Consider the following 26000-nt stretch of genomic DNA (forward strand, 5'->3'; position numbering starts at 1 on the left):
GCGGCGGCGGCGGCGGCGACTGGGGCGGTGTGGGCGGTATGGTGGGTGTATGACAGCGGCGGGGCGACTAGGGCGGCGGGGAGGGGAGATGTTACGCCACTGCGGACCGCCCGCGTGGCGACCGCGGGTCAGCGGAGAGCGGGCGAGAACCGCCGCCGCCGCCGCCGCCGCCGCGCGCCACCGCCGCCGCCGCCGCCGCCGCCGTCCGCCCGCGCGCCACGCTGCGTGCCAGTGGTATAGTAGGTGACCGGCGCGACAGAGGTGTGTGCTAGTGCTGCGCCAGCGGTGCGCGTGCCGTGGAGACCCTGGACACCCACAGGCGGGTTGGAGATCCCACCCTGGAGCTGTACTACAGGTGCGTTTGTGGTGATGTGATTGTTGGAGTCGTGATTTAGGAACCATTGAGGTTTGTTGGAGGATGTGTCATGGCCAGGGGATGCTACGGAATCCTGAAGATGCATTATTTTAGGGTGGAAGTGCTCTATTCGTCTCACTTGGTTATGAACTCTGCTCTTGTTCAGACGTGATCACGTGAATTAATTCAGTTCCGGGCCAGATTTTCTCCTTTTATGATGAAACTGAATGCTTTCAACCCTTGCTCAATGCAAGTCGGGTTATGACTTCCGGCGCAAGCAAACTGTTGTAGCTTTATCTGATTGAAGCGCTCGAGATTGAATTATTTGAAATAGAAATTGATGTTTGCCCACATGGCGCATCGATGATTGTCCGACGACCAACGTGATGATCTACGGCCTGGTAATAGATAGAACGTTCACTTGGTCAGCTTATTTGGCTCCTGGCCCGTATGTCAGGTCACAAATCGCGAACTGGATACTGCTCAAGAAGTCAGCTGGTCGCTGAGCGAAATCTGACTACCGTGAATTGTCTCCAATTTAGGTGACAGTTTCCCTCGATTCCGCAGCCCGAAGGTCTGTTTTTTGCCCATGATACGCTCAACGAACCGACGAGCGAAGGGATATCCAATAAGGGTTCGATCGGCTGGGTCAGCGCGATTTTCTGAGAAACCGCCCCATAACGATAAATCGATCGGTTGTAATAGATGCGAGGGTGCGCACTGCGCATCTCTTCTTGGGATAGTCACTGCGTAGCCTTAGTATCCTTTTTCTTCTTGGGATGTCAACTGCGTGGCGCTTGACTCCCCCGCCATGTGGCCTTTGCGCACAGGGTGGTAATCCGTCAGCAATTGTGACATGTCTTCGGTCGGGAAACATGCCGAGCCGTCACATTTATCAAGGGTGGTCGTGGAGCCTCGCCGCTGCTGTCAGCGCCAACCGCAACTTCAAACACGCACCGAACAAATCCGGGCTATCGGGGCGGGCTGAGAGACAGCCGTTCCCCGCACCTAATTCAGCACCGAACGCGCGATCTCGTGGATCTCCGCTTGCGTCCGACTGCGTCGAACCGGACCCTGGCTTTACGGCTGCGATGTCTACAGCTCAAAACCCCTTTCCATCAACCACATCAGGTCATACCAACTCAGCGGTGTCTTTGCCTGAGGTCAGAGGTCGGTAGCATGCGGCACCTCCTGACGCCCGTTAGTGGTATGTGCGTGCTCGTAACACACCCGCCACCCAGGTGATTTGGAGGTCGGCGGAACGACGCTGTTGGACTTGCGGACCGTTGCTGCGGAACGTTCGTGCGGATGTTGCGGGTGCGGTCAGCTGCGTTGGGGTTTTCCGTTTGAAGTGGTTTCACCCCAAATGGCTCTGCGGTACGTGTGTGGTTGCGTGCGCTGAGACGCTGGCGTTTCTGGGTCTGGTAACTTGCTCGAGGTGGATGGATTTGCGGCTAGCTCGGCGAAAAGTACTATCGTATGATGCACTACTATATGAGTTATGAGTTTATGCGAGACACGTCAAGGGGCGTGTAGATTTCTGAGACATTGGTCGTTTTATTGCAGTGGGATTAGACTCAAGCCTAGATATTTGTGTAGATGGTTATGATGCTGGACATGGTTGTTGAAAGTGAAAAGAGTATTGACTATTGATCTTGTGTGTGGAAGCGCGGGAAGCTGAAGGCGTGCGATGGTTATCTCTGCAGGATGCGCCCGAGGCTAGGTCGTGTCACTAGCGCGTACCGCTGTACTGCGCAGTGATACCGACCCCGGTGCTGGCGCGCTCGTTAGGCCGCCCCGCTAAGGTAGCGCACTTTGTCTGCCTCAATATGGCAGCGGCTGCAGCGACCGAAATGGCGCAGCGAAGACGTTCGGAGCTGCTGGCTCGTCCCGTTGGACAAATGGCTTGCCTCGGATGACGTCAGAGGGGTGAGGGGCCGCTCCTTACAGCGGTGTCACTGCACGATCTGGTGCTATCGCCAGCCTGAGGCGCATAGGACTGGCTTACCTTCGGACAAATTGATTACCTAATAGGTTTGATGGGTTGCTTTGTTGGGTTGTTGTTTGTGTTTTCATAGGTGACATGCCGTAAGCCGATTTGAAGTTCGTCATTAGTCTCATCGCTTGTCAATCTCTATCGTGATTGTGTAGTTGACTTGTTACATGCTTCAATTAATGACGTGAGAAAAGAAAGATGGGATTGTCAAGTACCCTGAATCGCCGCATCGTGCTTTGACGAAAGTGAGATTGAACGGTCGCTTTTCCGTATCTGCCAATTTCGGTACATTTTTTCGAGTATATTCTCAGAGCATATCGCTCAGAGCATATAGCACATTAGTACGGGTCGCAGGGTTATCCGTAGTTATCCTCAACATGGCGCTTTCCAAATAGCGTTATCCAGATAGGTTATCAGTATTTAAACTGTGATATCTTGCTGTGCCACGTCGATTTGTTAAACATCCAGCTTCGACCCTCCTATGTTTTGTTTGGTTATTTGCTGAGGACCGGGTCCCATCGTACCTACCTGGAACGCCCTGCTACCAGACAGTGGGTTTTCACGGCAGTGAGGGCATCGAGTCCCCTTGTTTTGCTGTCGCGATACTGGGCCTGTTTTGCTGTCACCCAACGGTTCGGGTGTGTGTGACTTGCTTACTAATCGTGAATCAGCTGGGTTTTAACAGAACGTATGAACAAAACATGAGGGGAAGGATTGATCCTAAGTCATTGCCAGCTGCATCCGTTTCCAATGCAAATAATCGTGGTGCTCGTTTCCGGTAGCGCCTCGCTTGTTCATAGTCGATTGTGGCAAATTGGGCGAACTTCAATTTTCAAGTGTCCAGTAAACACCGTTTGGTGGTCTAACGCTTTGTTGAATATCTTCGGCAGCCACTCGGCAGCGAATGCTTAGACGCAAAATGGCTACCGTACTTTTTGCGCCCTAAAGCTCAAATTGATAACTCAGCGTCTCCAAAAATCGCAGAGGTGACACTGCCCCTTCCCCGCGCATCATTTGTGAGCAAACGCCACAGTGCGTTGCATCGAGTAACGTCTTCTCGGGCTAAACCTCGCAGAACATCGCGGTAGACCATCCCGTGAACTTCCTGTCTCTCGCCACCAGGGAGGATGTCGCGGTGGTGTGTTTTAGAGCTCCGATGCGTAGTTGATAAGATGATGCAACATCGCTCCCTCGCTGACCTCGAGTCGGCCCCGAATGCCTGCGTGTTTAGAGAAAAGGGGAAGGGTGATCTTGATTGTTCGGGAACGGAGTCGTCTTCATCCCGTGAGGATTGGTGATTCGTGATTGTTTTCAGTTGGTGCGGTCATTGCTTTGTTGTGCTGGATTTTCCGCTGTGTCAGCGGTGATCGAGGAGCTTTGCTCCACTGACGTTGCAGTCAAAACAATTAGTTTCCTGATGTGTTGATCTGCGAGAGCTAGGAGATGACTTCATTTCTGAATCTGCTCTGGGTGTGATGGTGCACCTAATGTATACCAACAGGTAGCAGCGCCCCAATTTAACGACCCCTCCTGCCACGTAACCCGAAATGTCAGCAGAATATGCAGGCGCCGTCGCAGAAAGTGAACGGGTGCTCGTTGACCCACCTCGCGACCTTTGACCGACCCTGTGACCTCTGATCCACCTCGCAACCCCTGCAGATCGCGGCTGTGCGACCTCCCTGACCCCGCCGGTCCGGGTCATAAACTGCTATCGGTCCCCCGTCCCCCGTCTGCCGGCTGCTATCTGGCTGCGCCCAGCGGGGGCGTCGACGGTGGAGCAGGGGAGGGGTGCCACCACCTGTCTGGGTGACCCGGACCGCCGATGGGCCCTCCCTCGCCCCTCCCCAGTTCCGACGACGGATCGATGGACAGATGTCACTCGCTCGGGGCGATCCAGCTGCGCAGGCGTCGGCAACGGTTTCTTGCAGACTTTGGCGCGGCGACAACACTTGTGACATTTGGAGTTCGTGATAGAGTCCTTACAACACGACCGTTAGAGTCTGTTTTCGGTGCTGATGAAAACAAGCATTTCGAGAACTCGCTTGTTTTCTTGAACTTCTGCGCTGAAAGTAGCGCTCGGCCTGAAAACGGTGTAGATCCCTATCCTCACTTGTGTCGCGGTTGATGTTCAAACGGCACGCCGCGTTTTACCTACCGACGCCTGCCGACGTCCACCAGCACTGTCGCCGGTCCGCCAGATCTGTCACCGATACGGCGGCAGTCGCGGCGCGCATCAAACGTGTGCGGCCAACAGTGGCGCTATCGGCGCGCTGTTGACACGGACGATAAGAGGTGTGGCCTCGCGCGGCCGGCCGGTGGGTTGGCTGGATTGGGTGAAGCTGGTTCAACGGGGTCCTCAAAACCAGCTTGGTTGTAGGACGAGTAGGAAAGACCGGCCGGAGTTGATGTGGTGTCGTGTTGCGGCTTTGTGCATGTGAAATGCATGCAATTTTTGTTACATTTCAACACCCACAGCTCAAAGGGAATTATTGCATCGGGAGGAGTGCACAATGCTCACCTCAATGTTTTTGAACTCACCTCGGCATGCCTTCATATATACGAAAACGCTCTCAGATGTTTCGGTTCGGGCTGAAAAGCTTGCAGCTTCATCGGCTCCCTCATTGTTATGACGTGATGTTACCCGCTTGTGTTGAACTATCACTGTTGGGCGTTTTCGACTTTGCTTGAAAATGTGCCGACAGCTGTCAACAACACTCCACATATGAGTTACATCTCTAACCGAGTTTTTTCTCTTCTCTTTTCAGAGGGTATAACCCTGGCATGGGACAACCGAATGACCTGAACGCGGCAGCAATGGTAGCGGCGGCAGCCACGGCCACCGCCACAGCCACGGCCTCTGTTGTCGCCCTTCGAGACCGTAACGACCAGTACGGACAGGTAGGTGGCAGCACTGGCGCTGTGACATTTTTTTCCTTATCTTTGGGTTCGATGGGTTCTTGACACAGTTATAGTTCACTATACAGTTATATTTAAGTACGCCTCTGCGTCGCCCTTTGGTCCAACTCAGCATAAGTATTTAGTTGTTTAGTCGGTAGGCGGAACATGCAGTTATTAAAGTCGTAATGCCTGCAAACAATCCGTCACTCATTCATTGGGATTTCCAATTTCCCGATGGTTCGTGAACTACTGAGCTGTGCAGAATATGTGCTCTGTGCAACACAGGTGCGAATGAAGGCCATAGTTGCGGTTTTGGGGCACTTACCACTTCTCTCAGTTCGTGACATGGTGTTTAGCCACACGTTAAATACGGGTACCGTACCATAGTTCTGGCGTCCACGGAACTGGCAGCTTACCAGTCAAGGAAAGAGCGTCTGGCGTATGACGGTACTCGATGTAAAAAAGTATGTGATTCAGCCAGCAAGGATTTTTCCCTTTTCTTCGCATGCCTCAAAACCACCAAACACCACCCGAAGTGGTGAGTTTAACGGAAATAAAACCGAAACGTCGGAGCTGGGAGTATCTCTTGTGAAATCAGCTCGGGTATGTTCGGACAAGGGCACGCGAGGGGGAACGAGAGAGGGAGGAATTTTCGAATGATGTCATTGGGTTCATGGAGCAGCAGATGCTGAGAATACCCCTTTTGGTATCATTAATTGTTCATCGACCGTACCTGATACACGCCAAAGTTATCAATTGTATCAGCGGCGTATCTTTGCAGTGCGGTTCCAGTGAATTACTTCGTTGAACACAACACACCAAGGAGCCGTTGTTATCAACACTTTGCTTGTGTGGCTGAAGTCCTGTTTTTGTTTGGGTACTGGGTAGGTGCTAGATCCTATCAGTGCTATTGCTGATCGATGAATTTTCGTCAGCAAGCTTATCTCCGCGGATTATTTTAGCAGATGATGAACGGGGACGATGGCCTCATGCGAAATAGCACATCAAATTTAACAACGTGGCTCAATGACGACATCACCTGGCGCGTAGTTTTGTCCATGAATCGGAGCAGGGCGTCTTCCACGCCGATCTTATCACCCTCTAAAGATCGCTTCCGTCATTTCTCGACACCTGCGTGACGAGGTCTGCTCGCTCTCCCACCAATAGTCTCCTCATTCCGCCACGGAGATCACAAACGGTCGTCCAACTTGCGGCGAGCGCTACGCACAACGCCTCCGGGCTTATAACGGCTCCTGACAACCTCGATCGATTTGCTCCTCATTGCCGGACGAGACATTTCAGTGCGGAACGCAAGCGTCCGCGCCGTCCGCGCTAACGGAGAACGCCAAGACAGTGAGTGTGGGAGGGTCTGCTTAGGTGAAGACCGGTCTTCTTGGCCGGGATTCACTAATACGAGCCGTTGGCAGGCCATGGGTGCCTCCGAGCGTCCCTGTTTACAGGCCGAGGCGCGGGCTGCCTGTCTATTTTGGGGGACACCCTGCTGAGAGCAGAACCAGAACGTGATGCTGGAAAACGGCCACAGTAGCGGCACAGGAGCTGATGTAGATAGCAGCATACGTATAGCAGCTGTAGTGGAAACGTGAGCGGCAGCCGCGGTAGCGTAGCGCATACACCTAACATAAAAGGGGGCATACCTGTAGGCATTTGGCTGTAGCACATAGCTGCGTCATGCCACAATGCTACATGTAGTGAGAGCAGCCTGAACCGAAGCAGTTACTGTGACAAGTAGCAAAGCTGCAGTTGTACCTATCAATAACTCCAATCCGTCATCGCATTCAGCATCTAGTAGTCATAGCGAAGGCAATATGGAAGCCCTCTCTAGGTGTGGGAAGGAATGTCGCATGGATAAGAGTGAAGACGAATTGCCTTCCTCGCGTCGGAAGACGCGTCGCCTCGCTGAGGGGTGCGACACAGGCTAGAGGACCGAGAAGACCCGGTCCTTTGTTTATGTTTACGCCTCAGTAGCAGCATGTGAGAACCGTTGGGGTCAAAAGGTCGTGGGTCACCCCTCGCGATCCTGCTCCCGTGGGAAGGATTAGCGTGGTGAACCCGCTGGGGGTGGGTCGGTGCCGTGACAAGCACAAGTGACGTCTAGTGAGTTAGTTGTAAATAAACACGCACGGTTTCCACCCAAGGGACTAGTTTGAGTGGCTCCCACCGCGGTCAGTTGGTCACAAAAGTGGCTGTCGCGCCGTCAAAACATCGTGGAATCGTGGACCCCTACGGGATTGTTACGAGTTACGCTGAATGACCAGAACTTAAGCCAATTGAGCTTGCGTATTCCCTAACAGGTAGGGCGAGCAAGATGTATTTTATTTTCATATTTGAATTAGTGAAAGAAAGAGTTCGATTCACCAGAACTATCGTTGATTGAAACGCTTTTCTCCGCCATTGTAACCTTGTCACTCGTAGGTTGGGCTTCGGTCCCCTCCGACCTCGCTGAAACCTGTCTATATAGGTATTTGAACCAAAATTATTACAAACCATTAAATCTTGGGGCTTGTCAATTGAGATTATTGCGTGCTGTTGGAAAACAGTGGGAGCATTCAGTTTTTCATAGAGGCTAGTCAAGCGTAGTACTACACACGGTGCTTGTACGAAACTCTCGTTTCGTAATTATGTCGATTCAGCTGTATGATGCGGGCGTGCGGTCGGCGCCGACCAAAGTGGCGCGGTCGTGGCGGGTGGCGCACCCGGGCGGCGCCGGCCGCGCCATATCCGGCGCACCGGCGCGCCAGGTTGTTGACACGGCGCGTCGTTTTTGCCGCGGCGCGCCGGGACGGCCACGCGGCGCAGACGGGCGGCGAGGGGAGGGGAGAGCGGGAGAGAGAGAGAGAGAGAGAGAGAGAGAGAGAGAGAGAGAGAGAGAGAGAGAGAGAGAGAGAGAGAGAGAGAGAGAGAGGGGGTGGAGAGAGGGGATGACCGGGGCGGCACGTGAGGATGCCATCGATTTTGGACATGGCGCAGTCGAGAATAATCCGGAGCTGACCCGCCCCCAGAGCTGAGGCACGGGGGTGGCGCGCGCGCCCGCGCTCGTGATGAAAACGCGCCACAGGAACGCGCCATAAAAGCGCGCCGCAGGAGCACATCAGTACCGACAAGACCTGACCCATCGAGGCATTTGACGTTCGATGATTTAACGAGTTTTGACGTGGGTACAACGGTCAGACAACATGTTAACTGAAAGACCAGGAGTGATTTGTAAAAGATAGAATTATCCGACATGATTGGGCCATCGCTATGAAATCGAACCCAATTGTAATTCAAAACGAATCCCAAATTCAGCCGGAACGAGCGGTTCCGTCTGCGATAAATGTTTGGGACGGTGGATAGGTGATAATTATACTATAAAACGCTGTCTCATGGTCGGGGGACAGTCGTGCGCCCCCAGAACTGACCGACGGGGGAGGGGTTAGGGTGCGGTTAGGGGGTAAACTATCAAGGTGAACCGGTCCAAAGGTCAGTCTGTCCTCTCATGCCCTCTCTCTCCCTCTCTCGCACTCGCTCTCGCACTCTCTCTCTCTCCCTCTCTCCCTCCCTCCCCCTCCCTCCCCCTCCCTCCCTCCCTTCCTCCCTCCCTCCCTCTCTCTCCCTCTCTTTCTCTGGTTTTCTCTCTTTCTTACTCTTTCTTTTCACTCAGTTTTCCCGTTTCCTTTTCCACTTTCCATTTTTCCTATTCCGAGCTGGTTTTCCCATATTCTCTGGCGCATTCTCTCTCCACATTCCCTCTACTTCCTCCCTGGCTCTCTCTTCCCCACTCTCTCTCTCTTTCCCTTCCCTCTCTCCCTCTCTCGCTCCGTGGTGCGGTGGCATGGAAAACTCCGTCGGTAATTAGCCAACGCCGGGCGACCGGCACACCGGACCGCGGCGCGATCGAACGAGACCCGCAGAGCGGGAAAACCCGGGACAGAGGCCGCTGACGATGGGTGCGGCACACGGCGACAGAGTCTAGCTGGTATCTCTGTCCGGACTGGACGGCTGTGGATGGTTCCGTGTGCTGGTTCTAGACGTGAGGTGGCGGTTTTTAGGTGCTGGGGTAATGGTGTTATCCCAACACGGATAACAAGCGATTACTTTTCATCAAATGTGCTCGATTAATTCATTGCAAATGAAACCCCCTGCTGTCCTGTTTTATTCAAATAAATGACGGATTTTTCCATCAGATACAGAGAGCGCCATCAACAAGCTCACCGAGAACTTCTCCGCATAGCCTATCACGGTGTTGCTTACTATGGGACATTATCCAACCGGTAAAGCAAATTGCCTCCGGACCTCCATTTATCTGCTATATGATATAAAACATTGTGACTGGTTAGGACCTTGTACAAACAACCAACGTCGGTGAGATTATACAGAACATTTGATGAAGCTTTAGCTGCCCCAGGATCCGATGATTCCTATCGCCTTGTGTGGGCCTTCCTTCCCATTTTACCTCCGTCCCTTGTCCCGCCTCGTGTCACGTCTATGGCGGTCCGAGCGTCCGACCCGACGTCTCTGTCCCGCCTAGAAACCTCCCCGTTCCCTCCTCCCTCCCCTCCTCTATCTTTCTCCTCCCTCTCTCCATGCGTCCTCCTCCTTCCTCCCTCTCCCCAGGTGCGCCCTTCCCGCCGGTAACGGCCGCGCCGCGCGCGCTGGTCCTTTGCCGGGCGTCCGCGCCGTCCGCCCTTGGTATCACCGACAAAGGACCTCTAATTTGGGGGCGCAACCTTTTCTCAAGGATCTTCGGCCGCGGCCGGCCGGGCGGGAGGTGGTCGGGGGGGGGGGGGACGGAAGGGACGTCTAGGGGGGTCCGGGGGGGGGGGGGGGCGGACAGGTGATAGTGTCGTCGGGTGCTGGTGGGTTTGAATGGACCGCGGTGGCTGGACGAAGGACAGGGGCGGTGCCAGGCAGGGAATCAGGGCGGTGCTTGTGCGAGCGTGGTTTTGAGGAGGTTCGGTTTAGTTTCATGTATTGGTGCGATATCTTCAAGCTAGACGAAATTATGTTATCAAAGAGTCGATAATGACAATAAGAGACCTGCTCTAGTAATGGAACACCATTTTCAATTAGACGCAGGTAAGAAAATTTTCCAGGTGTCACACAAATGAAGACTTGTCTCATTTGCCTAAATTCCATAATATTTCTCGCACCCTTGCCTGTCTACTGATTGTTTACCAACGTAAGAAACCAGCCAAAACTCCCCTCATTTTGACTACAGGTGCTCATTAGTTTTGTTATTGTTGCCCGAACTCTCATTTGTTACGTTGCAACACAATTTCCTGGGCCCCAAACAAGCACAGAACAGCCCAAATAGGCCGGAGGCGATGCTGCCAGCGTCACAACCCTACAAGGCCGCTGATTATGTGATGCGCGCCGCAACAGACGGAGTTCAAGCTGGTATTTCCCGAAGTTTGGCGACGGTGAAGCGGTAATCATCATGCTCGCTCTGTGTCAGTTGAAGGCGCCACAGCCTAAACCAGCCATCGATCCCTTGTGTCGTCAATGTTTGCTTATGACTCTAACTCACTGTATGCCTCGCATTGCGACGTCCCCTAGATGTGACCGGCTTAAGACGTTTTGTTTGCATCGTTATCCTATGTAGGCCTACATGTACACGAGATACATATTTAAAATCATTTGTCGCCTTAAGTATATTGCATTGGCATGAATTTACTACATATTCATTACACATCCACCAAACACTAACATTGAACTAGAATCCCTTCCAGTCAGCGCCCCCTTCGATCTCCTTTCCCGTTTCTTTGTAAGCATCTTTTCTCAAACTCTCAGCTGTGACCGTTCCCTATTCATTCCTCCACGGAAAGACGGCAGGCACCCTGATCTTAACCGGATACAGCCGCTTTCCGCGACTCCGTTGACTCTTCGCGGACTCTGCCACGCCACTTTACCCCTGGCTCTATCGCGCTCGGCCCTGTCAATCTGTCTATTCAGTCTGCTCTGTTCCACAGTTAACTCTTCTCCTCTGCCCCAAACTCTGCCCAGCGTTCCATTAATCCGCTCCTCCAGTCTGCTCTGTGCTAGATTTTATCCCAACACTACCCGGATTTCGCCCCGAGCCCTCTCCATCCGCCACTCTACCCTCCCGGCCTCTCTCCCCCGCCCTGGTGTTTCGGGGATAGCTTTAACGAAGCTGGCTCGCCGCCGTCGCCGTCGACGCCCATCGATTCCGACGCTGCACGGGTCGCGCCTCGTGACCGACGGAGGAGCGCCGTCGGCGGCGGCGGACGCACGGTCACACGCCGACCGGCGATAGCCCCAGGCGCCGGCCGGCCGCTGCCAGAGGCGGCGCCAGGTCGGACGGTCGGGGAGGCGACGGGGAGGGGGGGGGGGTTAGGCTCCGGTCATACGAAACTCCGGCTCCGGTAGTTTCGTTTGAGTCAGTCTCTCTCTCTCTCTCTCTCTCTCTCTCTCTCTCTCTCTCTCTCTCTCTCTCTCTCTCTCTCTCTCTCTCTCTCTCTCTCTCTCTCTCTCTCTCTCTCTCTCTCTCTCTCTCCTTCTCTTTTCTCTTTCTCTTTCTCTTTCTCTTTCTCTTTCTCTTTCTCTTTCTCTTTCTCTTTCTCTTTCTCTTTCTTTTTCTCTTTCTCTTTCTCTTTCTCTTTCTCTTTCTCTTTCTCTCTCTCTCTCTCTCTCTCTCTCTCTCTCTCTCTCTCTCTCTCTCTCTCTCTCTCTCTCTCTCAATCTCTTCCTCTCTATCTACTTATCCTTATCCCCTTCTCCGCAACTGTGGGTCTTGTTTTATCTGCCCACTTACCCTCTGCGTGACTCTGGCGGTATTATTTCACCGCCTCGTTCCCACTGCGCGCCACTCTCCCCTCAGCTGTGTCAGAGTCGCCCCTCTGACCTCGCCTCTCCTCTCCTCTCCACTCTCCTCGCCTTCCACCGCCGCGCCGGTCTCCCCTCCTGTTTGTTTGCACTGCGCGGCTGGAATGCGGTCACGTGGTCGGACCGTCTGCGACCGACACAACCAATAGTGGAGATCACGTGACTGCGTGTCACTGTGTCTCTCCGATGGGTGTCACGTGGTGTTGTTCGCGACGAGTTGGCTCGGCCACGTGATGATTCTTTGCCTCCGCGCCTTGTTGATTCACGTGTGGGGCGATGAAAAGAGCACTTTGTGGTAGCGAAAGGGGCTGTAGTTCTTTTCAATGCGTTTTAGATATATTTCGATTAAATGCATCAAACAATGACGCGATATGGAGGAATTTTTATGAGTGGATATTGGCTTTCATCCCACGCCAACGCACCTTGATTTGTATATTGGTGGGATGAATGAAAACAGAACTTTAGAGATCAAAACTAGCTATATGGGATGAACGAGACTTTCTGTTGTCACTTTCCCTTGATATCGTCAATCGTTATACGTCTGCCTTTTCCAGTCAGAGCCGTAGGCCCTCTTACACAGCTCCATCCTGTTGACTATCCCTCGTCCTGCAGTCTCTGGTGTGACCGTTTCTGCGACATTTGTAATACCATCGTAAACTTCGCCGCGAACCCGTCCAAACCTCCCGGTTCCCACCTTGCAAATCACCGTCCGTGGCCTGATAATGGCCGTTTCTGGATTTTCCAGAGGCCCCGCTCTCACCTTGCCCAATCGTCGCTTTTGGACATCGTTCGCGCGCCCGAACCCACGTCGCGAAAAGAGAAACAAGACTCGCCGGGAGGTGCCACAGCGAACGGGGCGCGAGGCGCCGCTGGGTTTTTCTGACGGTTTTTGCCACTGTATTGAGTGCAGGGCTGATTTTCAAGGTTCGTCGACGGGTCAGCGGTTTGGGAGTCCGTCTGGGGCGATGTTTTGTATCGCCGCGGACAAGGTCAGGATAGGAGAGGTAGGTGGTGAACTTGGGTGCGGCGGTCAGTGCGGACGCGCAGAAATTCCGCCAAAACACCTTAGGCGTTCGGGGAAAGTGTTGCAAAAAGTGGCGTGAAGCGGCGTCGGGCCATTTGCCTAATGTTTTGCTTTTCTCCCTCTTTACGGGCTAGATAGTCAATATTCCATAAATATTGGACAACAATGTACCAAAACAGTAAGAAAAGGCAAACAAATAGTCATGATATAACTCTACCGCGCCAGGAGATGTCATCTGAACCCGTTTCCGCCCTCCTCGGATTTCATGCTCTCCTTCCTTTCAGCCATCCCTTTCTTCATCTCGAACATTCCCTCTCACCCACACCGAGCTCCTCTCACCTGTGAAACTCACAGTGGTCGTCTGTGAAACTCACAGGTGGTCGTCTCAGGTGTGTTCCGACCGGTGCGAGGTCATCCCGGGGTGATAAATTGGCTCCCGAAGTGAAATTGTTTACTGTTCGCTCACACCCCCTGGTAGAGCGGCGAGCGCAGAGAGGTGCGCTCTGACCGCTTCTGGCGCCCGTTTAGTGATCTACCCAATCGGTAAACACGTAGGAACGAATGCGCCCCAAGCTGTTGTTTGGTATGGTTGGATTTTCCCCAGGGGTTAGTGTTATTAATCACCGATTGACTGGCTAATTGCGGAATTGCTTGATTTTCCGATGTCTCAATGGTGGGTTGTTAAAGCTGAACGATTCATGCGCTATAAAGCATATTTCGCTGGCTCACCCTGCATCATATTTACCTGTGGTATTTATGGCCAAATCTTGCGCTTTCGCTTTTGGAAGGTGTCGTCCTTTGTCGGACTTGCCAAGCTACAAAGTCACTAGTCACTACATATTTACCACCAAATACCAGCCGGTCGAAGAGAGAGGGAGAGAGACCCCGTCCCACACGTTGTGCGCACCCGGAGCTTCCTGTTTTTGTTCCTGTTCTTGTCCCTGGGTGCCTGCGTTCGATGGTGGTGACCGGAGCAGCAGCCGGTCTGCAAACTCTCCAGTTCTTCTCTGCTCGTGGAGAGCCCATTTCTTGCACGGGGTGATTTCGTGATGTTTCATTATCTTCGACTTGGCGCACCTTTTGGTTGTAGCCTGTGGTTATATAATGGTGTTGAGTGTTTGCCAAAGTGACAACACACGCCTCTTGTAGCCAACAAATCAACAAATGGCACCAGTCACGATGTCTTGTTCCGTGAGGATACCAATCGTCCGTTTCTGGGAGTTGCCTGCGACAGAAATTAGTGTTACTAAAATACGAACATTTTCTGGTACTGTTTTGCTAGTTGTTGTTCTAAAGGTCCTTGTGGTTGGGGCCTTGTTTCCTGTTAAACAGGATAGGTGTTCGTATTGTTACATAATGTGTGCCAGTTGTGCTTAAAGATCACAGGTCTTTAGAGTTTAGAACTATTCAGGAATGCCGGACTTGGAGGAAAACGCAGACAGACATGCTCACTGTCGACAGAAAAAACTATTTTGTTAAAGGCAGTCGAAGCGGTTAAAAAGACAGCTATGCCTATGTCCTCGACTTTATTGTCTGGTCCTATATCGGACGAATTAAGAATGGACCATTTCAAATTGTTTACCGTCGTTGCGGTGATGAAAACATGAATTGGTAAGTCCTTGGTAGCAATTAATGATTTTGCAGGACCCTGATCGTAGCCACATAATTCCCTAGAATCTGAGAAATTACAGAACAACAATGCTGCGAATTTGTACAAACTTGAACGTCCTTAGAGGCTTTTAAACAGGTCATAGTCGAAGCACCTGTGATAATTGCTAGGAGCACAATTATCCTGCCAGATAATGATGAGGAAGAGAACCGTAGCAAAGCTTTACTGTTTGACCCGTTTGATGAGCAAAGCGGAAAACATATGAATGCTGTCTTAGTGCTTGAAGTGCTTTTCAAATTTTTGAAAATGGGTGACCATGTTTTCTCATGAACTTCTTGAGAAATGATTTGACATCATTCTCGGTTGGCTTCTCTCCCGGGGGTGGCCAGACAATTGTTTAGCCCAGAAGTGAAAGGCGACCAGGAATCGAAGCCGGTCCGCGTGTCACGACGCGGCACCGTCTACAGACAAGAATGGGATTTGGCCGCCCGAGCTGTGTTGCAACGTGAGCCTGTTGCGCAACATGCAGATCGCATCAAATGAGCACCGCAAAGACGTTTGCGTGAGACCGAAGGCGGACGATGACTTCAGAATAGCATCACGCTTGGCATGACCCTCCCGCAACTGGGTTACAGGCGAGGTGCGGCATGTGGTCATTGCGGTGTCATTTATTGGGCACGCTACCTATCTAGGCTCGGACGGCCCCGGCATCCCAATGCGCTGCAGACGGAATCCCCGTCAGAACAATTGCCATCATCTTCGACAGGTCCGGTGAAGTTGCTGCCCCTGACATAGAATTATGCTATGCCGGGGTACAGTTTACGCCGGTACAACCTTGGGCGAGGGATTCCAAAGCTCTATGAAGCACCGCTGCAGGCAGCGGGTATCTCCTCTAGTGGCGGTGCCTCTTGCAACTGGGCACGCTATTGCTTCTCGCTCACCATCGACCTTCTTGCGACGAAGCTCAGCAGCTGAGTCGCCAAAGGCGGCCGTGGCGACGCCGGCGGTGAGGGTCAAATTACTATGCAAACAAGGCGACGAATGGACGGTCACGACACGCGTTCGAGAGGCGCCCACCGGCGCAAGGCCGGCGTCGGGTCATGCTGGAAACTATTTCAATCCAGGACGCTCCCAGCTCGGGCGCTGTTTTTGCGAGCGTGCCAGTGGCTCAAGGTCTGTCGAGTGGCCGGTCGGTCGGTGGCAGCTCTGCCGGTCATTTTTAGCATTGACAGGCCTGGTGGTGTGTGGGGGAGGTCGAGGGGGGGGGGGGGGTGTAGGGGGCAGAGGGTGGTCACGGGCCACCAGTGTAAATGGGTCAGCCGTCTGGACGAGCAAAATGGCGGATCGGTTGCGCACTTGACGCCGACTTTCTATCGCAATGACGACGTGACCTGTCGTGTTTTGTACCCAGACAGCGACAAGGCGTGTTTGTTGTGCGGTTTCGCGCCGTGGCGACTTGGCGTGGACGATTTCGACGTTCTCGCACAGGCGGCCACCTGTGACAAACAGGAACGCGGGTAAACCCGGCACACCTGCCTTCGTGCCTCACACCTACGTGCAAAGCGCCGTCTAAGTGCGCTAGCACTTGAGTCGGGAACGCGTCATCGTGCGCACGAACCATGTCGGTTAGTGTTTCACCTGTTGCGACCTTATGAACTGCGAAGGAGGCCCTCACGCCATTCGTACCCACTACGTCATTTTACTTGGCGCGCAACAGCTGACCATGCGCCAACTCAGATTCTGCGTGCTGCGCGGAATCCTGCGCGCCGCCACTGCGCAAGTCGCATAATGACTCGAACGTTCTGTCTCGGTCCCGATGCGTGCATGAGGACTCCAAGAGAGCTTTCGGCCACGGGACAGACTTGTCATCGTAGGCCCATGATTAAACATCGCGCCCATGACTGGCAAACTGTGTGGTACGTGTAATGCGTTTAGCGGTCGGCCGCTAATGCCTTAACGGTGCCGGTAATGGGAGAAGATACTTGCCCGGCGTCACGAGTTTAGAGTTACTCTAACGCATCGACTCGCCGGGTCATTTGTGACGTTCCGTGTCACTGCATTGTGACGTCACGTGTCTCGAACGTCACGCCGGTGTGTGCGATGTCATTGGGTGGACGTTGATGACGTCACCGGAACTGTGCGGTGCACTGTGTCCGCAGGATCGATCCACATCCGTTCTAGGGATTACCCCTCCTCTCCCCGCCCCGTCCGCTTCGGGCCGTCCCACCCCGTCCAGCGTGACCCCCAGTCAGCAAACGTGGGTGGAGCACGTGACCAGACTATGTGGTCACGTGATCGGTGGGACAGGGTGAGGCCTGGGGCCTTCTTTTACGCTAATGGGCTGCTGGTATCTGGCCGTATGATTTTTTTTGTTAGTTTTTCAGCTCTTTTTTCTAGCTGGTCTCACGACGTTCTTATGCCCTTCCAAGTGAGCGGGCGGCAGTTTTTGTTGTGTTGCTAGTTTCTGTTAGCCCTGGCTTCTTGTCCACCTTGTATCTGCATTTTCTTTGTTCAATCATCCATGTGACGGGCTCTGGAACGGTTAGTATTCACTGTTTTTTTTTTTCAGTGCTGATGTGCTTTATGATAAGCGTATCAGACGCATAGCGTTCAATGAACGCATTTCATTCTCTTTTCCTGTTCTCCATCAAATCTCAGGTCTTCCTGTATAGGAAATCAGTCATTTTGTAACGTTCTTGTTATGTCATCGCCTAACGGATTTCCGGAAGCACAAAATGTCCGTCCACGTGCGGTTATGGCGGCCCTTTTGTGGTAAAATTGTATGACACTGCCCGGGGAATTCACGTGCACGAGCTTGCACGTGCACCATTATTTCATTCCAAATGTGTTTTGAATAGCTTGACTACCTTTATGGTTGTGAATCTTTCATGAGGAAGTGCCCGGGAGGTGAGTTGCTAAGGGGATGTTCTGTGTCTCGGCTTTGTATTTGATTTTCCTGATTGGACGTGGAGCGGAAATGACTCAAGCTTGTCAGATGCATTTCGGCTATGATAATAAATTATGAGGTCTGTATTTTTAGATAAAAGTAGACTACCGCGTTACGGGCGTCTCTGTATGTTTATTCAAGATAATGACATGGCTCAAAGCAATTCGAAATTATCAGCATTCGATGCAAAGACGCGAATGAGATCAGATCCCACAGATCCCTAGAGCGCAAACGTTATTTTGGTTATAAAGTATGGCCTTTTGAATCTTGGTCTCAATGAAAAACAGGACACATCCTTCCAGCAGCTGTATCCTCAGTACCCTAAATATTGGCTGTGTTCCGATCGAACGATAAATACCAGCTGGCCCTTCCATTACCTACGCTTCATGGCTGTCGGTACGCCTCCACACACGTGTGCAGTTTGTGCGTATCATTTGCCCCGCGGCGCCAGTAGCGCAGCGTCTGCGTGCAGTGGTGCATTTGCGGCGAGTTGTGGCGAACAGTGACGCAGCAGCGTCAGAGTTCGACTGATGAGGAGCGGCACGGTATTGAAGGTGAGGTTTCCCACTCACCAGTCGAAATCAACGGTATTCCTTGACGGGTTTTGTAACGCATGCTATGACCATGGTCCATAATCTTTGTATAGAAATTATATAGGAACGGTTGTGCTGGAACTGGTATCTATGATTTGATAATTAGGTACTAATTTTTCCATGTTGCCAACAAAGAAAATGCGTTTTAGATAGATCAATTCGACTAACATGGAAAATTTATAACCTCCGAAACGGATTATAATCTTCTACGCAGCTGCGTAGTGGTCGGACGACATACTCGTCTGAATATCTATAACCTGCACCGGGCTTTGGCCGGCTGGGTTGCTGTGCGGGGTCACCACACTGTAATCCTCCGGATACCGCTCCAGCTCACCCGCGCCCGGTCAGGGTTCAGTGTCCGTCCCATCCTACCACCGGCCCGTGCCGCTGCTGCCGCTGCTGCGGCCGCCACAGGTCCTTAAATCACGGTTGAGCTGCGCACCAGTACGCAGCGGCTCTGCGAGTCTAGTCCAGTCAGCGAGGGGTCATCTAAGGGGGGGGGGGGAGCTTGGGGGGTGTCTGCGTACCATTGTCCTGCCCGCTGATTGGTCTCGGAAGCGGTTGGTAGGTGGCGGTTAGCTCTGCACAGCGCGAGCCCCCGCCGGGCACTGACCGCACGTCGCACGCACACAAAGACCCGATGAGCCAGATAGCCGCAATCGGTGATGGATGGCCGTGAGGTGGGCTGCACTGGCTGCAGAGACCAAGGCCGTCGGACCGAGGATGGGTCGGGATGGGTGGACTGACCGGCTGGCAGTGCAGTGCGTGCGCTTCCGCTGCGCTTCTTCACCTGTAAAGGATATGACTGAAGGCTATAGCCTACGTGGTGATAGCGTTTTGTTGACAGTCTTGTTATGGGTGCAACTTGAACTTAGTAGTCGGCGCGTCCTAAGGCCCCAATAAACAAATTGATGATCTTGTTGGTTGATATACAAGCGAAGGTGGATTTACTGACAGCTGGTGCCGATTCCGTCAGTCCTTGGCCTTGCAATAATAGCTCAACTCGTATGCTCGTTTCCTATCCGCCATCTGGCCTGAGATCAGAGTTTTTATTTGTCTCGATCCGTGCATTGTGCAAAGAACGTAATCTTGAGTTCATGATCATGTCTTCACAAGGGTTGATTACCAAGCCTGCACTACGGAAGACGTGGTGCTGCTAGGTTATAAATGTCCCATGTCGTGATTCTGCCCCAAAGTTGAGTCGTTACCGATATAATCAGCTCCGGTGGGCCAGTTTGAGTGATGGACAGGAACGCCGATACGGTGACGGATCATGCGACGTAACGAATCCAGAAATCCTGACCGGCTTTCCAGAAAGTTGTGCTCGCTTGCGTCAGCTTTTATGGTGCTTGAGAAGGCCAGGAGTTGACTCATGACACTTTCCTTCCTTAAGTCCCTTCATCCTTCGATACAGTGCGATATTTCACGCCCTTGTTGACCTTAAAACAACTTGATTAACACTCTTCCTTGCTTACTCTTGTAATGAACCCCCTGTCCAGCCCTCTTTCGAACATCCTCTCGACGACAGACAAACTCTTTCAAGACTTGATTGGCCAAGATTGAAACCTCCCGTGAATCCATCATCACCTCAGTGGCTCCGATGTCTGCCACCTGTCGGTCCACCAGCCATCCGTCACAGACTGTCAACCGGTGGCCGACATCCGTCATCGACCGATGACGCCGCCGCCGAGTGACGCCACCCGTCATCCATCCGTCATCCGTCATCCGGGTCGGTTGAAGCGGGTCGGCGTCACTCAACAGGCAATCGTCAGTAGGAGGGAGTCTGTCAGGAGTCTGTCAGAGAGTCTGTCGGTGGTAGGGTAGACGCTATTTCAAAAGATAGAAGAAGGGGAGCGAGGCTAGAGCATTGCACCTTGTCGGCTAGTTTGGGGGCGGGGAAGTTCTTTGAGAAGTATCTTGATCTAGCCTCAGCCTGGAAAGCAGCCAGATCTGTACACGGAATCATGTATGTAAACATTGCAATGAATGGGTGCTTTCTAGTTTCCTGCCAGTCCCTGTCACGGTAACAACAAAGTGGGACACACCGACGCTATTAATACATCGGAACGTGTTCTGATCGGGGGACGCTCAGTGTCTACTGTTCACCAATACCCACATGCCTTTCAGCGTCTTAGCTGCTGTTGTCGCCAGAAAGAAGCGTACCGCATTGAGGAATTGACGCATTCAGTTTCATTGGTCAATGTTTACAATCAAACACCCTAATGCTGCTCAATGCAAATCAAATCGGTCCGTTGAAATGATGATTTGCCCATCATTCATCCAAACTTTATGGTAATACGTTGATCTCTTCATACCGATTCTTTGAACAGTTGCGCTACACGAAGGACGTTTACTATCATTTCACAGAAGCCACGGGGTGACACTAGCCTAACCCCAATTCCATGATGCATAGCTACCTGTCCCCACAATCCAACCATTCTCGCCTTTCGCTTTCATGGTGCATGGCTCGCCTGAATATCCCTTTCATCTTCAGCGACCATGCCCCAGCCTAAAACCTCTACTACGACACATAGAACGTGTCCCCATTATAGCCTGGTGCTTTCCCTGCATAACTCATCCTCATTGTTCGTCATCTTTTCTGTCCTTGCCTCCCATCTACACCCTGCGCGAGGGGCACCTCGGGGGGCACCCCGGGGGCAGTAGGGGCCGGACGTCTCTCCCCATCCCCCCGGTGTCCTAGGTGCACCCCGGGGGCAGTAGGGGCCGGACGTCTCTCCCGACCCCCGCTGGGAGGTCTCAGGGTCACCTCTGCGGGGATTGTTCGCGGCTGCCGACAGCTCTCCGAACCCAGACTTCCGTGGCGACGCGTGTACTGCGCAGGTGGGCGCGAAGGACGCCGATGACTTCCTCTTGAGAACAACGTCAGAATGGCGAATTCTGCTGTGTTTATCTGCTCTGTTGCCTTAATTTGGATTTTTGTTTATGCTAACTTATATTATTTAGTTGCTTGGTATCCTTCTTTTCTGATCCGGCGATTCGTTTTTCTTCCGATAGCTTGCAACGATTTGTAGCTTGCTGCTTGATCGGCTAGTTTTCCTGTTCGGGAATGCCGTTTTCTTCGTGTTGAACAGTTATCGTTAATACGAGTGCACCATGCGTTCTACACCTAACGATTCCTTTAGTACGACATCCAATTATACTTTCGCCCGACTTTCTTTGAGCCCCTACAATAGTCCGCGGTTTTAAATGCCCTTCACCTATATTGCTCCGTCATGGTGGGTCCCCCAAACAAAAGAAAAAGCCGCCGGTCATTGGTGCGTTGTGCGCCACGCTGGCCGCCAGCGGTGCGTGCTGCGTCAGTCTCGCCGCCACGAGCATGTTTGCGTCGTCCCGTGAAAGGTATGGGGGGGGGGGGGTCCGCGAGGGGCCTATCGACCTTCACGGCCTCCCGATGACTTGCGTAGGTATGAGGTGCAGTCGTTTGTCGATACCAGTCGCCTGCTTTTGTTTCAAATGCTATGCAGTTGCGATGGCTGTTGAAGGTAAACACTTTTCAATCATTGAAGACCAGCATGGTTTGTTCATGACTGTGGGTACTCCCATTTAGCCCATTCAAATTTGCCTTTCATTTTCTCACGGCTATCTCTACAAAACACTCAGTTTCATATCATCATTTCCATTCAAGCTCGGTTAGAGGCTTCTCTAAAGAAACTTGCACGTTGTGTTCTTTCGTGACCACCCCAGTCGCATGTTTGTCGTCGCATGCGATCCCAGACGGCTTGTATGTACCCATTGTTGATATTTGTCGCCCGAGCAACGCCATTCATGGTCTCATAAAAAAAACGGAACGTTTACGGTAGGCATGAACGTAACTGTTGGCCAGGGGCGGATCCAGCATTTTGCCAAGGGAGGGGCTATTCCGAATCGGGGGCCCCCCATCGATGGGGGCCCTACCTACCCCCAAAAGTTTAAGCCTGGATTTCGTCCACTTTATTTTTGGGGGCCCCCTATCATGCTTTTTTGCAAAAAAAAAAAGAAAATGAGAAAGTCGCCCGGGGGGGTGCTATAGTCCCTATCGCCCCCCTGGATCCGCCCCTGCTAGGAGGCCTTGTATGTGAACTAGGAAGCCCTCTGTGATAGCTAGGAGGCCCTCTGTGCAGATGCGAGCGCAGGCCCTCAGTACAGACTTGGAGACCCTTTGTGTGGATGCGAGTGGAGGCCCTCTGTGGAGATTAAGAGGTCCTGTGTTGGCGAAGAGGATATCTGTGCAGGCTAGGAGTCCCTCTGTGCAGGATAGGAGACCTTCTGTGTGAGTTAGGAGGCCCTCTGTGTTGGCTAGGAGGCCCTTTGTTCGGATGCGAGTGGAGGCCTCTGTGTAGGCTAAGAGATTTTGTGTTTGTTAGGACATCTGTGCAGGCTTGAAGGCCCTCTGTGCAGGTTAGGAGGCCCTGTAAAAGTGGTCATCTCTGTGAGTATAAGAGACCTCCAAGTTATGAAAAGCTTTACCAATCTTCTAACAAAGAAGTCTTCTCAGCTAGTCTTCTAAGAAATAACTAAGTGGGTAGGTTAAAAAAAAACTCATCGGATTTCGGCCACTTTATTTTCAGGAGGCCCCCTTTTCAGCTTTTTAACTTTTTATTTTATTTTTGAAAAAAATCGGCCAAGGGGGGGGGCCATGGCCCCCATGGCCCCCCCCCTTGTATCCGCGCCTGCTGTTGGCTGCTACGGTCAGGCGCACTGAGCTCTGAGTAAATAGTGCCGAGCTGCTGCGCCGACCTCGGGATCGTACGCCGAGCTCTGCTAAAAAGACTCCTGGCTCCCGTTCGGCCTGGTTTCAAAGTAAACAGACGATTTGTTGATACGCGACAAGTGGGGTCGGAGGGTTTGAGCCGACACAGCCTGTCAGCGTATTTACTTACGGGTAATTCTTTTTATTGCGCTGTAATAGAGATGATTGATGTTTGCGAGTGTGTGGCGTGAATGTGGATTATCACTCTGCGCCTTCTCACCTTGTTTCACATTCATCTCCCGATCAACACCGACAAAGCGTCGAGCAACAACAACATTTGCACCCTGCACACCTGCCACAATTACCCGCAATCTCCAGCCGCTCTCTTCTTGTGTGATTTTTCCGCACCTCGCCGCCGGCGGTGGCAACAAACAACGCTCACGTGTGTGTCTGCTCTCGGCCGAGTTTTGCAACACCAGCGCGAGCAGGCAGGCTGGCTGACCGCGACCAGGGAAAAACAGACGCGATGTCGACGCGGCTGTGCCCTGGCTGTGCTGACGGCCGTCCGCTCGTTGCGCAAGTCTTGGGAACGCATCGCCGGCCGCTGCGCCGGTCCAACTCGGGTCAAGGGAGATCGCGCGGCGGTGGCGGCGGCGTGGCGGCGGCGGCGGCGGCGGTGGTGACTGGGCAACGGGGGCGGGGAGGGCCGTGATGAAAGCAGGGTGGCGCCGTCGTGGTTGTGGCGGCCGTCAGTCAGTGGTTATCGCGTCTAAGACGGGATTGTCCAAATGTTAGCATGCGAGGCCGGGTGGCGTGTGTATAGCGCAGTGTTTGTACCGATCCAGGGTATAAACACGGGACCGGCGACACGACCTTGGTGTGTTACGTCTGGGTTTAGGTTAGACGGCGTTAGTGTCCTTTGGAATGGTAACTAGAGATAAGGGGACATCTCAAGTGTGACTAAAACGTGGCCCAGACTTTGGAAACTAAAAACACACGTGGCCTGTCACGTAAGCTTCATGCAGCTGTGCAACTCCCTTATTTCTTGTTTATTTTTTGCCTTTAAGGTGTTACACCTTTCTTCAAATCACTACCGTGATCTGATACATCTAATTACCCGCTAAACCCGTCGTTCCCGGTTCCGCGTGCTGGGCGCGCCCCTGCTCGTCCGGCGTGTGTATCAGCCGTCAACAGGGGGCACCCTCCAGCGGCCTCTGCGAAGGTCTTCTGGATGCTGACACCGCCCTCGACGGGGGCAGCGGCGGCGGCGCGGGCCGGACGTTGAACAAACACCGCGGGACCTTCGCGGCCGCCGCCGCCGCCGCCGCGGCCGCCGCCGCCGCCGCCGTGGCGCGCCAGACCGGCGGCGGCCGCCGCGACACTCGCCCCGCGACGGCGGAAACGGCTCAGCTCGGCGTGCCAGAGGCGTGCTCAGGTAGTGGCGCACGTGGGCAATGCGGAATAACAATGTTGTTGTGACGGTATCATATAAACGGCTTCTGGCGAGGCCATATAACTGTTCTCGGTCACGGTTGGTGAGCTGGCGGGCTCTCGTATGCGAAGACTGGGACGGTATTGAATTTGAATTTGATTGATGGCTTGGGTACAGGTGTTTTAGTTGGGAGTTGTTACGTGGACACACATGCCCTCATAAATCACCATAGGGATAAATGGCATATGATTTCCACCACCTAATGGATTATAACGCTTTACTATGGTGGGCTTGAGTAGTCCCTTGAAAGAGCGATGGACCCATGACACCACCTTGAGTGAGCCCTCTCCTCGGAACAAAAATTGTGCAAATCCTGTCCGTCAGCTGCACGGCGTTAGCACGTCTTATCTGGGCAACGTATCGCGTTTCTGTGCAGGATTTGTCGGAGAGCGGTGGCCAGGCGTGTTTCTCACGTTATCCCGCGACAGATACCGTGTCTGTTTCTGTCTGTCAGCTTGGCGCCTGGCGTCGAATGCTGTGATTATATCGAGCATTTCTGGCGACAGTAGATGCATGACAAATAGCTCCGCCTGGTGAGCTCCTCTCGTGGCCGTGGGTTTTGGGTGTGAGTTATTGCCGGTTCGCTGCAGCTGCCTGGCTGCAGAGACTAGAGTCGACATGAGAATTCACCGACGGAGGTTCTCTCACGTGACCTTTCTACAGACCCACTCCCCGCGCGGTGTCATCCGAGAGATTCACAAACCCAACAAACCTAACCCGAGAGTCACCCCACCGGCACATTTGTCAAATAACCACTGCGGCAGTGCCGCCCCTGTGACCCCCCCCCCCTCCCACTGTCGCGCCTGGCGTCGCCTCTGAACTGCGGCGGCGTGTCGCGCTCGGCCGCCCCCGCTCCCGTGATAGGAGAGCGGCGCCCGGCTCCCGCCCGTCACGGATGTTTGTCACAGCGCGCGCTCTGTGACGTCACGGCGAGCGTGTGACGTGACGTGACGTGGAATCCGGTCGTTTTCGACTGCCGATGTCATTGTTTCGGTGGCAGTGACCGGCCCAAGGCCCGGTGGTTCCGTCTGATATCAGAGTGATGGATCAGTGCTCAAGACAGTGCGATGGCACTCGCAGGGCTGGCTACTGGCTAGCAAGTGAATGCTAGTGAATAATCAGCTTGCACTAGTAAGGTATACTTACCAGTGATATCGAAGGATGTGATTCTTAAAAATCATGATTAGCGTAACTGAATTTTTGTAGTGAAATCGCACACCCAACTCAGTTTGAGTCAATTGGCTTCTAATGGGAGCATTAATTTACTCCATCTTTTCCTCGCAAATACTCATAATTGTCATGTATATGAATTATATGAGAGCTGAGCATTGCAATGCTCGTTGACGACACTTATCACGAAGGCATAAGTTCTGACAATAACGCCAATAAACCACTAAAACATGATATATTGCCTACCTGTTGCCTGGTCTTATATAGCTCGTTTGTAACATGACACATAACACTGGATTGTGTTGATTGATTGAGTATTTCTATCGTAATTATCCCACTCTATCATACGAAGACAGGTGACAAGACCGCAAAGTGAATACCGG

The 26000-nt window shown here is 52.8% G+C and overlaps 1 protein-coding gene across 2 annotated transcripts in view; it reads left to right on the forward strand.

Annotated features, from left to right (window-relative positions):
- Positions 1-230: 230 nt before the first annotated feature.
- LOC122374566 (zinc finger MIZ domain-containing protein 1-like) overlaps positions 231-26000 on the forward strand; it is an 86583-nt gene continuing 60813 nt past the window's right edge. The window contains exons 1-2 of one of the 2 annotated variants that reach the window (XM_043353377.1): positions 231-355; positions 5117-5249. In XM_043353377.1, the coding sequence (XP_043209312.1) occupies positions 5133-5249 (117 nt within the window). In that variant the 5' untranslated portion in view covers positions 231-355; positions 5117-5132. The remainder of the gene's footprint in view (positions 356-5116; positions 5250-26000) is intronic. The other variant, XM_043353378.1, reaches the window with a different exon arrangement.

This window comes from Amphibalanus amphitrite, unplaced genomic scaffold (assembly GCF_019059575.1).
Source record: "Amphibalanus amphitrite isolate SeventyFive unplaced genomic scaffold, NRLGWU_Aamphi_draft 001675F_arrow, whole genome shotgun sequence".
Lineage (NCBI taxonomy): Eukaryota > Metazoa > Arthropoda > Thecostraca > Balanomorpha > Balanidae > Amphibalanus > Amphibalanus amphitrite.